General features: G+C 43.7%; 1 protein-coding gene across 3 annotated transcripts in view; it reads right to left on the reverse strand.

The window, feature by feature from the left end:
• NECAB2 (N-terminal EF-hand calcium binding protein 2) overlaps positions 1 to 15,742 on the reverse strand; it is a 371,797-nt gene that overhangs the window by 74,517 nt on the left and 281,538 nt on the right. For all 3 annotated transcript variants that reach the window (XM_074968570.1, XM_074968571.1, XM_074968568.1), the window contains one exon: positions 3,388 to 3,524. In XM_074968570.1, coding sequence (XP_074824671.1) covers positions 3,388 to 3,524 — 137 coding nt within the window. The remainder of the gene's footprint in view (positions 1 to 3,387; positions 3,525 to 15,742) is intronic.

The following is a 15,742-nucleotide window of genomic DNA, read 5'->3' on the forward strand; positions in this document are numbered from 1 at the left end:
TCCTGGAGGGTTTGTCCTTTTCATATCCTCTTATAGAGATCCAGAACAGTCTGCTTTTCACATCTTTATCCAAGCCCTCTTCCATTGCAACATCCAAAATGTCTGTCAATTTGCCCCCTTCTGGCCCTCAAAAGGCCTCTTCTGATCTGTTTAAGGGATCCAGAGACATCTTAAAATGAGTGGGTAGAAACTTCCCATTTATGCACATCTATAACACCAAAAAATGCCTCAAGAGATGCAACATATTCTAGCAAGGAACTGGGAGCCAGATTATAATCTTGGATCCACCGATGACTTGCTGGGTGGCCGTGGGCAAGTTACTGTAAGCTGTTCCAGCTTTGAACGCTCACTGAAGTATTTCGGAATAACTGAATTAAATATTTGTATAACGCACTGAAGATACAAAACACTAGATAAATGCTAAGTATTTACTTTTATTAGTTGAGTCTGTCACGTGATTTCCTTTGCCTGGCAATAGAGAAACACAGCAACATAGGAAATAGCAGACTGGGTCAGACCAATGGCTATCTTGGCCCCAGTATCCAGTGTCTAACAGTGGCCTGTACCAGATGTTTTGGATGAAGGTGCAGAATGCCATAATGGGTAGCTATGCAACAGACGGGAGACAGCTCACAGAATTTCCCACTAAAAGCTACACATATGTGGCTACAAGTCATAACATCTTACAGCTATAGTCAATGACCAAAGAGATTCACACAAATGACAGACATTTTAAATATAACGTCAGCGTCTCACTCTGATTCTCTCGGGTAGAAATGAAGGGCAGGGAGTCTCCTCCTCCCTCTCAAGACTGGGAACCTTCCAATGGAAAGAAAACGAGGAACTGAGACAAAGTCTTCTGGGTTTCAGAGAATGGGGCCAAAAAACCAGAGATAGAGAGACACACCTATGCGAGTGTGTTAGGAGAAAAGGCTTGAGGTCGCCAGATTCAATGGATGTTGTTTTTTCAAAGGGAAAGTTATTAGAAAAGAAAAACAGAAAAGGATCAAGTAGCACAAAGCACCCTAGCACAAAGTAGCCATGAAGAGGTTTTGAGAGCAGTGTGGAGTACGTGCAATAATGGTGAAGACTACAAGAGTCCTCAACCATGAGAGCTGGAGGAGAGAATGAAAAATTAGGTAACACTTATCTCGGTAATAGAGTTCTCCCCCTTGAGACTGCCTTGCAAATTAAGGCCCTGATCCTATAAACACTTACACAGCTGAGTAACTTCATCCACGTGAATAATTACACTGAGCCCAAAGTTACTTACATTTGCCACGCCCAAGCCCAGATAACTCACAGATACCCAGCAGTTAGTTTATATCAAATTGCACATGCAGTAATACTGTGCCTACCTACGGACTTCTGTTTGCATAGGTGCGCTGGTCCAGGATGTGATCAGCCAGCAAAGGCCCCCAAGTGTAGCTGCAGCTATACCAGCAAAGCTTTTGTCAATTTAGCTTAACCCAGTTCTCCAAGCAAAATAAGCTTGCAGTGAAACACAGATTATCTAACAGTGCACGTGAGTGCCTGAAGAAATTTCTATTTTTAAGTACGTGTTGGTGAAACATGCTGAATTGACTCAAGAGTAGCCAGGTCAGCACTCCCAGAAATTACAGATCATTGCGTTTTATAGCAGTCGGAAGTAGTCTTAAATCCAAAACTTTCCAAAATGGATGACGATTCAACATTCGTAAGGGGGCAGGAAAGCCGAGAGGAAGGTAGGATGAGGTTTAGTTTGGGGCTCTGTAGGGGCAGATTTTTGACAGCCCAAAACCCAGTAACATGCGTGAACCATTGCCCACAACTGGAATACCAGTTGTTATGCTTCTTGTTGAAAGCAGCAAAAAGGAGGCCTTTCTGAAACCTTAGCACAACTAACAGACCAGGATGGGAGGGGGAAGGAGTGACCTTGAGGAGTAAACATGACCCTCTGCCCTCCTGACTTGAGTTGTTTTTCTGAAGCATGTGGTTTCGCAAGATGGAAAGTTTGGCAATAGTTACCTATGACTTGTGTGAAATACAGCTGGTTAAACTGATGGAAAACCCCCTGCCTGACACACTGGAAACTACAGGCTGGAAATCTCCACCCTGAAAGTACCTTCTACTTAGCAGGTTTTTTGATGAGCAAGCTACGTAATACTAACAAATTGGATATAGAGAGAGGAAGAAATCTGAGCATGGTGGACACTCCAACACTTGGACACCTCTCAAGTTCCCCTGCAAACAGAAGACTGGCCGCTGGAAGTCTATGGTTATCCACTCGAGATCTCCTCAAGACCCTGGGTAAATATGAATCTGGTGGTGATTTGGGGTGCTCTATTAACCTGTTGTGGACATGTGTAAGTGCTGGAGTCTAATTAAAGTAGAAGCTTTGAGTGAAAGCGCTTTTGTTTGCCTGCTTGCATCAACTATCTATTGGCCGTACAGCCATCTCCCCACTGATCTATTTCCCAACGCCTCCTCGCAAAGAGTAAAATTACCAAGAGCTTTGGGTTCAGCAAAATGCCGGGTAGCAGCTCCTGAGGTCTTTTTAAAAATCATTACTTATTTATAAACAGACTGCAAGGGATGCTGTCAAGGTAGATGAGGTCTCAGACATGACCTGCATTTTTATTACATTTATTTGCAAGTGCCATTCAATTCTGTGTTAGCAGCTGCTTCAATGCTATTTCTTTTCTTATGGAAGATTAATGCCTGCAGTGCAGTCCTCATCAGTAGCGCTAAGTTTCCAAGCCAATGTGCACAGTCCAACACCACCAAAACAAGCTACCTCGCACAGCTCAGTTCTTGCATGCAATCCCAATGGCCATAATTTGGCAGGCCCTTGTGTGGGTGTGGAGGGATCATGGACCCCTCTTCCTTCATTCTTCCCCGCAGTACAGGGGCCTATCCACTGCAATCTCTTTGCTTTCCTGAGCTCTGGACCTGTCTCACATGCTGGGACACAAGCTACCTTGAAAGAGATGGAGTGAGATGGTGAGGACATGCCCCGAGCACTGGCCAGCCATGGAGAGGAGGACATGCTGTTCTCCCTATCACATGGGGAAGGATCGCCCTGAGGTCTTAAGTGGTGTCTGGCCTCCTGGTGGTGGCTCTTTGCACAAGGCTGAACGTCACACTTTTCACTCTTTGAAGCATGTTTCCAACTTATCAAAATGAAAACTTTGTTTCCTATTTCTAGTTTGAGCTTCTAGTTTCACTTGCCTGCTTGTTCCATGATACACTATGAAGTAAACTGGCTACACCAGTTCAAGACGCAATACAGAAACATTCCCCAGCACCACCGTGGTAGTAAAAAAGACTGGTTCACAAACACAACAGATTAGTCTATTAGAGCAGCAGCAGGGTGCGGAATGCAGAAGACAAGAAGATATTACCAACCTGATCTGATTGGTTTGCTCATCAATGGCATCAACAGCACTCTCCACAGAGCTCAGCAGAGACTGGATCTGGTTGGCAGTCTCCTTCAGTAGGAAACGGGTCACAAACTGGTCCACGTTGGTCCCGCTCTCATACACCTAAAAAGAAAGGCGCAGAGCTCTGTGATAAAGTGCCAGCAACTTGGGGGGAAAAGTATCTGTAGAAACTGGCCACCAGGAATCCTGCTCCCTTCACCTAGAGTGACCAGATGTCCCGATTTTATAGGAACAGTCCAGATATTCTGGGCTTTGTCTTACAGGCACCTATCATGCCTCACCCCCATCCTGATTTTTTTACACTTGCTACCTGGTCACCCTATTCTCCACTTACATGGAAACCCCAGGTCACCTTCTCCCACTGGACATAAATGGAATGTAAGATCATGCTCAGCAATGTCCGTCTAAGCGATGGGGCGAGAGCTCACAGAAGAGTCCATATAATCATACTGTGGGCCTTTCATCTCAGACTCTGGTTATGGCAATCTCACTTTGCGCATCTCAAGGTGTGACACTGGCATGCAGAAAATTCATCCCTGTGAATGCTGAGGGCAGGCCCAAATGTTATACCAGGAATGGAAAGTTCACAGTGAAATATATTGCTATATATCCAGGTTCAATGGAAGCTTCATGACAGGATTATGCAAAAAAAAAAAAAAAAAAAGAAAAAGAAAGAAAGAAAGAAAGAAAGAAAGAAAGAAAGAAAGAAAGAAAGAAAGAAAGAAAGAAAGAGAGACTGGTTGGTTTATGCTAGTCAAGTGCTGAAATTCTGAAATAATGTAACAACCTATTTAAAATAAAAATGGGAAAAGTTACATTATTCTGATTAACTAGAGCCTTTCTCCACATATTTCTATTTTCTAAATTACTGAATGAACTCAGGAAATGTACATCTGTTTGATGAGCTGGGTATATCCATATTGGGTCTCCAAGTACCTGGTTGCTGCGGGTCAAAACAGTCATTTCTGGATGCTACTTCAACTGCCAGGAAACTTTTTCTTTTGACTTCCCCCTCCAATCCATGCAGCCATCTGACCAGCAGTTATCTGAATGGATATAATAGCCTCTCTAGACACAATTGTGGATTCCTTATTCTTTGCTCTCTTCCCAGCCTTCTGCAATTGCCCTGATGCTTGTGCATCTGGTGTGGTTCTTATGCCCCAGCCAAGTCTTCGGGAACCCACACTGGATGTGCAGATGTGCTTATGCACAGAGAAAAGGTGCAGTGGAATTTCTTGTCCCAGCCTAGAACCCACGCAGGGGAAGGGCCAGTACCTCTGTCCTCCCTCAAAGGGGCACCCTGCAGCCACAGAAGTAACTGAGCTACTGTAGCCCTTAGGCTGCAGCAGCGGCTCAAAGTGGTTCTGTCTGTAGCCATCTTGTGACTTGGGATGGGAAGGCATCCTGACTCCTCCTCCCCTGGCGAATTTCCCAGTGTACTAGGGCTGTACAATGGGGGCAGCATTTGCCCGGGAAAGAGCAGAACCCCCCTCCTCTCCTGTTAGTTAATTGGGACGGAGAGCAAGAAGACAACGCAGCTGTTAACTTGTCACCCTGGGAAACGGATTAGTTGATTGCAATGCAAATGGGCACCACAGGAAAGGGGTGCTGCACAAGAGGTGCTGACAAGGCAGCACTCGCAAGCATTGAATCCCTTGAATGGACTAGGTGCTGTAATTTCCCTGCCCTTTGGAACAGTGATTTATAGGCTTGCAGTGGTATGCCATGGATCTCCCCAATTTGACTCAAATACGTATATAACAGTCTGCATCTTCTCCCCGCTTGCAGTAATCACTTATCTCAGTGGCACATGGGCAGTGCTGATACAGTTACAGAATCTGTCACCATTTCCAGTATAAATATACCTCCTTTCTCCAAGGAGTTCCAACCCAGCTGTATTCATTTGCTTTGATCTGACACTTGACATATAAGGACTCAACCTGGGAGTATAACTTGCTCCACCCCCCAATTCCCCATGAAGTGAAATTAAACTCAGTTCTTGGTCCACTCGTTCCTGGAGGGCCTCAGAGTGAGGGGCCTTTATGCATGAGGTTATTCTCTGTGTACAGTTTGCTGTCTCTTTCTGCTCCCAAAACACCTTTACTGTGATCAATAGCTGTTCATCAGACAGAGAAATGTGTCAGAGGGGATGAATGAATATTGTCTTTTAAGTTACATTCTTATATATGAATCCTGCACCCTGGAGTGCTACGCAACTACCTCCCTCCCTGGATCACTTCCTACCAGCCTCCCCCTGCAAGAGGGAGCAGCAGAGGCATGTAAATAAAATAAATTAAGCAGGAAGTCTCCAATCTTGCAAATCTCTATAGTCCTTTTTCCTCAGCAGTTCAGATAGACCATCACTAGCTAGGGGCCCCAGCAGGTGGGCCTCCCACCATGCTTCTTCTGCAGAGCTTCAGAGCATAGGAGGTGTGTTCACCTACACTGGCTGCCTGCTCCCCTTCTCAGTTCCTCCTTCAGCCTGTGCATCCGCTGCAAGGGTGTGGCTGCCTGGGCCCAGAGCAGCTCCTTGACCCCTCTCTCTAGTGTGGGGTTTGTACACGGGGGCAGGAGGGTATAGTTAATAGCTGGGCTGGGGGATGGGAAGATGGGTGCATATGAGGTTGGGGGAGTGACCACAAAATTAATTAGAATTTTGGGGAGAAGCTGGAAACTCCACTCCACCTGGCAGCCTGCAGGGGGGATGGAAAAAATCATCTTACCAGATAAATTTGAGAGAACTGGCAGCACTAACACACACACGAGTTCAAAAATAAAAAAACAGACCAAGACATACTAAAAGACAAATAGAAAATGTCACGATTTGGGGGGGATTTGACTCATAATTTTGAACTTTTGGGGTTGTAAATATTGTTCCCTACTACACACATGCTGTACGTATGTTGCTGTTTCCCAAAGTCACACCAGTTCAAGAGGACTTTGAGCACTAGGCTTCATATCAAAGGATGCATGGATCATGTCAGCAGAAGTATGTTCTTACAAAAAAAAAAAAAAGTCTGATAACCTAAAATCATAGCTACGCTTCACCCAGCATAAAAGTACTCCTCATTTTTGCCAGGAGTTATACTCATCTTAAAATGGAAAGTTCATACAATGCTACCTTACCGTGTGGAAACCCCAGGTTAGAAATATAGGAATTGCTATACTGTTACACACCAATAATTATTTATTATTTGTATTATGTTAATACTTCGAGACCCCAACTGAGATCAAAGCCGCAGTGAGCTAGGCACTGTGCTTTCATATAATAAAGAAACAGTCCCTTCCCTCCAGAAGAATCAGTTCTTGTTCCCTGCATGCATACTGTGTTGAGAAGGAGCCACTGAACTGACAAAAGTAAGTCAAACACAATATTGGCTTTATTTCTCCTCTCCAAAAAGTTGTCTTGTTTCTTTGCTTTTGGTGTCTAAAACAGCTCATCAGAAAGGAAAGTCAAAGAAAATTAAAGGCCAAAAAATCAATTTTTTCTGTTAACACTGAGGGCTGGATGACATCCGGTATCTATGAACAAGAAGTAAACTCAAAATACTAGACCACACCAAGCATAACTCAAAACCCAGGTTTCAGAAACTTTCATGAGTAAGTAGGTAACATGTTCCAAGATGCCAACCTTCAAATGAGAAACTGCTGTACCAGACAGACCTGTTAAAGGATGCAAGGCAATAACTGTCATAGCTTAGTGACACAGTGGAGCAATGTAAATGTTAAAGGTCAAAATTAGCCTTCTTGTTCTTCTAAATTGATTTTTGGCTCTTTCTCTATAAACTCCCCAGTTTTGCCCTGACCATCATTGTTTTTCCACTCAGCCAAGTGGACTACATTACTGGGTTATTCCCCTTCTCGCACACGCGCGCACACACACACAGACACAGAGTAGTATAGATATTGTTGGAGCAGCCTGCAAAAAAGCTTCAAGCCCAGGCACTTTGTTGAAAGCAGCTGCTAATTATAATGTTTACATCTGAGTTGTATTGCCTAGGGGATGATGTTCTCCTGGCCATGGACAAAGGGCAGACATCCATGCATATCAAGCTGGAACCAGCAATGTCCTTCAGCTTCAGATCAGAAGGATAGCTGCAGTGGTGGACCCCGTTGCATTCTGCTGACCACTTTTTGTCAGAGAAATTCCAGAGGGTGATGGATAGGCTGCTGCTCCCCTCAGGGCTCTCCCCCTTGCATGGCTCAATCCTATCACCTCTATTAGTCAATGTCTGTGGGATTGCTGGGATAGAATGTGAAAGGCTGTATACTTGGCATGCTGATGATATCTCCACATCGCTTTCTCAGTTGTCTTCCAGTTGACTCAGTGTCTGAGGCTTTGTCTGCACATGAAAGCGTTACCAGTTCTACAGACACTGTTATCCATGTATTAACACACACCCCCCAACACACACACACACCTTCCTGGTGTGGACACTTCTTTGGGATAAGAGTGGCTTTTCTAGGGTTTTAAATCCATCCTCATCATCGTATCCACTCATTATACTCCACACCTGAACATAGCCATAATATGAACAACATACCCCCATATCTCAATGTCTGTACTTTGACCCGTTAACCTTTTACCCCCTATCGGGGATATTGCAGATTATGTATTCCTTCCACCATCCGATCCTAAACCGAATTTTGCACCCCTTGATAATCTGTACCTTATTCCCTAATAACCAGAAACTTCTACGCTTCAACTCTGTACCATATTTTTTTATTTTAACATCATCTTAATAAAATTATTAAATCTGTTAAAACTCTTCCCATGCAACAGAAGCTAAACCACCGTTTAAATTTACATCTCAGGCTATTCAAGAAGGTTTTCTATGCAGAGAACACCTGAGGGAAATTGGATCATAGATTAAAAAGATGTGGCTGAAGCTAAGGCTTTGTCTACAGAGGAACCATTGTCTGTATAATCTAAGGTTGACTTCAAACTGATATATAAACTGAGTATGCGATCTATACAGAACAGTGCTTGATTTCAATATTACAGGGATGGGCACAGTAGAAACAAAATATAGGGGCATGTTTTTATGAGTGACTGTGAAATAAATACCCCAAAGTAAGTCTCTAATGTACATACAGAGCTAAGGTAACGGCACAGCAAACTTGTTTATCTGAATGCATAAACCAGCTGGACACAAATGACTATTTGTGAATGCCCAAAACATTCCATTTGCATGAAAATCATTAGGCTTGCAATTGTGTGGGAGCATTTCTGAAAATCTGGACCACTCAGACATGATCTAGTTTCTGATCTTTTTCTACATGACCCATTGATTTCTTAGCTCCCTGAGGACGACAGCCCGGCATTTCAAAAAAAAAAATGCTCAGACACTTGCATTTTTACTTTTCTTTAAAATAATGTATATTTTTGAAGTGAAAAGTTGAAGGCGGATTAAGCTTAGCGAGGAGTTTTAGGATTCATTAATTTCAAAATCGACTGCTCTTTGAAAGTAATTACTTTCCAGGGCTTAAATGTAATTTTTATTGAGATTTTTATTTTAAGACATTGGCATCTCTGGGTAATGTTATTGGCTTGTTAAGATAATTTGAAACACAAGCACAGCATCTGAGTTCAATAACATTGGGACTGACTGGATGAGAACACATTCAGCAGTAAAAATAATCTCCACCAGGGCAACTGGTAGGTATTTAAATACCTGATTCAACTGGATGGCTCAGGGAACACTTAAAAGGCTATGGAGTTCTGTGTTGTGAGGCTGCTGGTCTGAAACCAAACCAATCTGAAGACTGTTTGGTGGTTTCACTTTAGTCCCCTCATCATAAAAAAAACACCACCACAATTGGCATCCAGTCTGAGCCAAAGAATCAAAAACTAAATGTAGGTGGACATGAGACTGAATTCTCCACCCATCTACAGAGGTAGCCAGCATAAGCGCTGACTCCGTGGGTGCTCCGGGGCTGGAGCACCTATGGGGAAAAATTGGTGGGTGCTCTGCACCCACCGGCAGCTCCCCCAACCCCCAGCTCACCTCCGCCTCCTCCCCTGAGCACGCTGCGTCTTTGCTTCTCCTCCCAGTGCTTGCCGCCATGAAACAGCTGTTTTGTGGCATAACAAGCTGTGGGAAGGAGTGGGAAGGAACAGGAACGTGGCACGCTCAGGGGAAGAGGTGGGGAGGGGGGGGGATTTGGGGAAGGAGTCCAGTAAGGGCAAGGAGGAGGCGGAGTTGGGGCGGGGACTTTGGGGAAGGGGTTGGAATGTGGGCAGGGTGGGGATGAGAGGGGGGGCAGGGGTGGAGTCAGGGCGAGGCTGGGGAGGGAGGGTGCGAGTACACACCAGCGCCAGCAGAAGTTGGTGCCTATGGTAGCCAGGCCCTCTAGAACAGGAGTGGCCAACCTGAGCCTGAGAAGGAGCCAGAATTTACCAATGTACATTGCCAAAGAGCCACAGTAACACGTCAGCAGCCCCCCCATCCTCTCCCCCCACAACTCCCAGAGCCTCCCACCTACCAGGAGCCCTGCTGATCAGCGCCTCCCCCTCCCTCCCTGCACCTCCCAATCAGCTGTTTGGTGGCGTGCACGAGGCTCTGCGGGGAGGGGAAAGGAGCGAGGTCACGGCAGGCTCATTGGAGGGGGCAGGAAGGGGTGGATTGGGGGCAGGGCCTGTGGCAGAGCCAGGGGTTGAGCAGCGAGCACCCCCCAGCACATTGGAAAGTTGGCACCTGTAGTTCCAGCCCCGGAATCACATATTAACTTCTGAAGAGCCGCGTGAGGCTCTGGAGCCACAGGTTGGCCACCCCTGCTCTCGAAGATGCGTACTGTCAGGGCAGGGTGGGCAAGCTGAGCTTACTCTGCTCCTGGCAGTGCTCTGTCAGAAGGACCAAGAGAGGCTATCATTCAGCGTGGCTGTCAGTTCAGCACCTTCACCTGCCCTAAAGTCACTTATAAAACTGGAGTGCTTGTGGCACTTTAGAGACTAACAAATTTGTTCGTCTCTAAGGTGCCACAAGTCCTCCTTTTCTTTTTGTGAATACAGACTAACATGGCTGCTACTCTGAAACTTATAAAACTGGACAGTTTACATTAGTGCAGTTTGGAAACAAGACACTTTTAAACCGCTGAGTATTCTTGGTATCCCCTTCACTGTCATCCTGACTGTGGGCAATCTTAGATCATTACCATAGTATAGGAGTGCCTCTGGTCTATCGATCAGCTTTCTCTCCAGCACGTGTCCTAATGTGCCCATTGTGTGGTATCTAAGGCTATCTTCCCGGCAAGAAGGGTATGGGGGTGTGCGTGCTAGGAGTGGGATAACTGAGACTAGGCAAGGTCAACACTATACCCACTGGCTGGAAGTTGACCTTGCCTCGTGAACTTCACAATAGAGCTCCAGTGGCTTGCCCCCACTTGGATTTTACAGTGGGATAGCCAGCTGTCTGGGAAGCAGTACCAGAGCCAGATCCCACAGCCTAGAATGCCCTGTCCTTTAGAGTCTTCTCCTGACCTCCTTCAAGAGCCTGCCATTCGTCACAAGGAGGACTCCAGCATAGATTAAGGGGAAGAGCATTCCAGCGATGTGGGCTCTTGGCAGAGAGCGCCATGGCTTTTCTCTTCTCTAAATGAAGATGTGGGACAGTCACCAGCTTCAGCCCTCCCACCTCCATTGCTGAAACAGGACTAAAGACAATTTCTGATCTTGTCCCAGGGCTGGGTTCCACTTCAGCAGAGACTATAAATGCTACTAGACTGGCAGGGGGTTGGTGATGTTCACAAATGACTCGGATAAGACTAATATACACCCACCCACCCACTCTTTCACTATCTGCTCCCAGTGGGTTTGGAGCCCAGATCCCCTAAGAAAAAGTTCTTACACTAAGGACTGGATGACCAATTCCCATTCAAGTAAATGGAAACAGAGTGATCCCCAAGTGGCTATGAAAAATCTTAGCTCTCTTTTTGATCTGTAAAGGTATCCATAAGCACCCATCCCAAGTTCTAGCCCCAAACATGCACCAGTATAATGCATATAAAATATATTTAGCAGACTAGCTCGTCTTCATTAATAGCAATTAGGTAACTATGAAGCAGGGCAAGAAAATAACCAATTTATAAATTTACTAAATAAAAGCTACCTAGATGTCTCTCACTAAGATACCTACCCTAATTTCTAAGGGTCTGATTCAGTTAGCCACCCCTACCCTCTGAGTATTTTAGGTTCTGAGAGTTGAAAGCCCTGAATAACTTCTAAATGTCATCCAACTTGAAATAAAACTACAGACGTTTCCTTGGGTGCTGCTAACACATTAGAATACGTTCCTTTGCGGACCCTCTCTGATCTCCCTGCCCTTTAAGCTTCTCGCCCTTTTATCTATTGCCCAACTGGGACTGAAGATGTATTTGAAGCCAAGATCACCAAATGACAAGACTGTTTGCTTTTGACAGGCTTCCAAGATGTTTGTTTTAGCAGCAGCATTTTATAATTGAGGTAAAGTTGCCTCAGACATCTGTCCTCCTCTTTCAATCAACTCTCCATTAGGAAATCTTCAAATTTCCAGCTGTGGTTGATATGCTGGTTACTACTATCCAGTATATTTGATGTGCTGTAGAAAAGAGTCATCCCAGGTGTTCCCAAGGTTAAGATGAATTCAGAATGTTAATCTCAAATACAGTGACTAAACAACACTGTCCCCATGCCTTCTCTAATTGATGAGATGTGCAGGTCACCCCATCTCCAAATTGATCACAACTTTGCAGGAATGCACAAAATTTACAGGTGCAATGCAGCATTTTCAGGGCCCACTAAAAGGCATTCTTATTTGTATCAGCACCTAGAGGACCTAACCAAGATACAGGCCCCATTGCACTATACTATACACAGTAAGAAAGAGTCCATACCTCAGAGAGTTTAAAATCAAGAAAGGGATGAAGAGAAGAGATATATCAACACCCACATTTTACATATAGGGAGCAGAGGGTGGAATTTTCAGAAAGTCTTGAGATCCATAAGTGCAGCCAAGTTTTCAGAAGAATTCACCTCCCAATTTAGGCATTTCAGAAAGTGAACAGATTTTCAAAAGAGCTCAGCACAATTCATCCTGAATTCCTTTGAAAATCTAGTCACAACGTGCTGGGTGTTGAGCACCCAAGAAAACCTGTCCTTATTTAGATGCTTAAATGGGAGCTGAGCTCTCCTGAAAATCTGCCCCTAAATGGGAATGCTGAGTACTTGAAAATCCAATCCCACAAGATTTGCCTACGGTCACACAGGAAGCCTGTGGCAGAAGCAGGATTTCAACCCACATCTTCTGAACCCCAGTCTAATGCTCTGACCAGAAGACCATTTCCCCTTTCATGCAGCCTTGGCACTAATGGACCATAGCAAGCAAACCTCTGGGTTATCAAACCTCATGTGCAGTATGCAACACAGTATTAAAGCAATCCTATGAAAGACATTCAAGGTATCCATGAAATAAATACTTTCAATGGATACTAGTAGTAGTCAACATTTTGAAGAGCTGTTGAATTTTAATGAAAAACTTGCAAAGAGGTGAAATTTAAAAACAGTTCTGTCTTTTGTATTCCCAAACATAACTGCAGGAAAGCAGCATCTTTGTTTCTTCAGGTTGTAGCAACCTGCATGGGATTTGTAGGGGTGGGTACAGGTTGCAGGAGGGAAGATTTCAGGTGGGAACTAAACAGAAGATGAAATTTTTAGGGAACCAAGATTACATTTTCACACGAATACTTTACACAAATAAAAGAGGAGAAATGCATAAAATATGAATCCATCGCAGAGATGTCTTTCAATGGAACACTCTTCACAGTTTACCATAAAGTTAATTTTAAAAAAAGTTTTGTTATTCCTACCGGTTGTACTAACACATTTCTTTATTAACAGTAATTACAGCAAATCTAGTCTTTGGGAGCAAAATACCTGAAGGCATTATCTGTTTTATACATTGCTAATCCTAGGGATTTTCTCTTTTAAGAAAAAGTTTCTTTAGAGAGGAAATTTTGTAAAAAGTACCCTGCTTTCATATGTGGTCTGATTCAAAGCCCATTCAAGCCAATGGAAAGACTCACTGTCTTGAATGGGTTTTGGATTATGTACATAACGCCTGACATTTTCAAGCACTAGATTGTTTGGGCTTTTGTCTTATTATTAATTATTTGTATTACAGTAGCACTTGGAGGCACCAACTGAGATCAGGGTCCCAGTTGTGGCAGGTGCTATACATACACATAAACAAGGAACAGCCCCTGTCCCAAATCTTACAATCTAAATAGACAAAACAGAGAAAGGGATGGGCAAAGTGACTTGCTCAAGGTCACATACGAGGTCAGTGGCAGAGCCAGGCACTGAACCAAAGGTCCTGATTTCCAGTTCAGTGCTGCTACCTACTAGACCATGCTACCTCCGAAGTAGTTTGGGTTATGTTTGTATTCTTTAGGGAATGTCTGTTTTTGCAACATTACATTTTGTATTATTTGGAAAGATATTTAAATGCCACCATGATGAATGCGAGAAGAGAGAAAATGCCCAGAAATATTGCGATGGTCTCACTATTAAAAAAAAAAAGTAAATAAAGCACTCATGTTTGGTACCTTATCCAGTATCTTAATTAACAAAGTAGTTCAATGGTTAGAGCAAAGGGGGAAATGGAACTCCGGACTCCTGGTGTCTGCTCCTAGCTTTTCCAGTGATTTGCTATATAATGTTGGGTTATTTCACTTCCCCACTCATGAAATTGGCATGACAATACTAACAACCTACCTTGAAAGGGTGTTGCAAGGTATAATTGTTTAGATCCTTGGATGAAAGACACTACAGAAATACCAAGCTTGATTTTAATCACTGCATTTACAAAGAAAAGACAACTCTTTGAAAACAGTCATATTTTTCTTTACCCATTGAAATGTATGAATCTAACACACTGCTCATAAACACAATGTTCACCTCTTCCTGCTTTATTGCGATGGGTAAAACTGACACACTCAACTTGTTTTTAGAGTAAAATGGAACTAACACAATTAACACTGATTTAATGAGATACTACATGCCAAAAACCCCTTTAATCCATATGGGATAAGCTCATTACAATAATTTCAGTGAAACTGCATGAACTAAACGGAGTTCATTGGCACATCTCATGCTCACAACAGATAGGGCATTAAATGGTTTTTCACAGAGAAATGAAAGCATGAAGACACTATGGGTTTTGTCATATTATGTAGGGCTTTTCAGACGTCACTGGTTTGCTATCAATTTGAAGCAGTTGGTTCACGTAATTGAATGTGTCATTTCCAGATGCTGCCAGCTATTTCCCCAGACACGTATTGACTTTACAAAACAAAAGCAAAGGTTGGAAAGTAGGCAGAATGAGATGAGAACTGCATTAGAGTTTCTAACCTGGAACTTGGGCTGGATGTATTAATTAGGTGCTACTGCAATAAAAAACAGTACACTGTCTTGTCATGGGAATTCAATAACTAGCGAAAGAATTGATACAACGTGCTTAGCACCTCCCCACCGCTCCTGTGTATTATGTCCACTAGAGCCCACAATGTGATAAACACTACCCAAATAGATACGGAGGAACAATCCCCTACCCCCATTTTTTCCATGGGGCCTGTGAATTTCCACAAAGTTTAAAGAGAGAGAGGATCGCAGCGGAAAACTTCAAGGCTGCTGCCTTAAGAAACTTGCAAAGTTATCAAACAAGCTCTGAACGTTTACAGAGGGATCCCTCTTCTGCTCTGTACATATTGGCTCAGCCACAAACACTTTTTATACAGCAAGTAATTAAAATATGCCAGCTGCCTGGCTGGAATCAGGATAATTAAAACATACAAGATGCTGGGCCAGATTCGGGGTCCTTCAGCCTGGTGAAACAAAGAAACTGAAACATTTGCCGAGGCAGCCATCTCCTCTCCCCCAGAGAAGTTTCCTAGAGCTGGTGACAAATATTTGAGGCCAGCAATGATTCTACCCCACTGTTCCTTCAACAAAGCCCACTCTGTCTGTGGTTCTAACTTCCCCTGATTCAAGCATGAAAGGATATTGCTCTTATTTGAAAATAAAGGTGGTTTGAGATAAGAGATAATCAATCAATGATAAATAGCCCCCTGTCTGGGGAAACAGGCTTCCCTGAGAAATTATTTCCTGCACTTTCTGACAGAGATATCCACTAAAACTAGGATTTCTTTCTGCATAAGGAAGCACCCCAGTTATTCTTAGATTAGAAATAGGAGAGAAAAATCTTGACTTTGAAAGGTAGTCTCTGAAAATATAAAGCAGGCACTCTAGCAAAAATATTATAAAACATTCCATTGCTCTTTGGTTA

This window comes from Natator depressus, chromosome 12 (genome assembly GCF_965152275.1).
Source record: "Natator depressus isolate rNatDep1 chromosome 12, rNatDep2.hap1, whole genome shotgun sequence".
In the NCBI taxonomy this organism is placed as follows: domain Eukaryota; kingdom Metazoa; phylum Chordata; order Testudines; family Cheloniidae; genus Natator; species Natator depressus.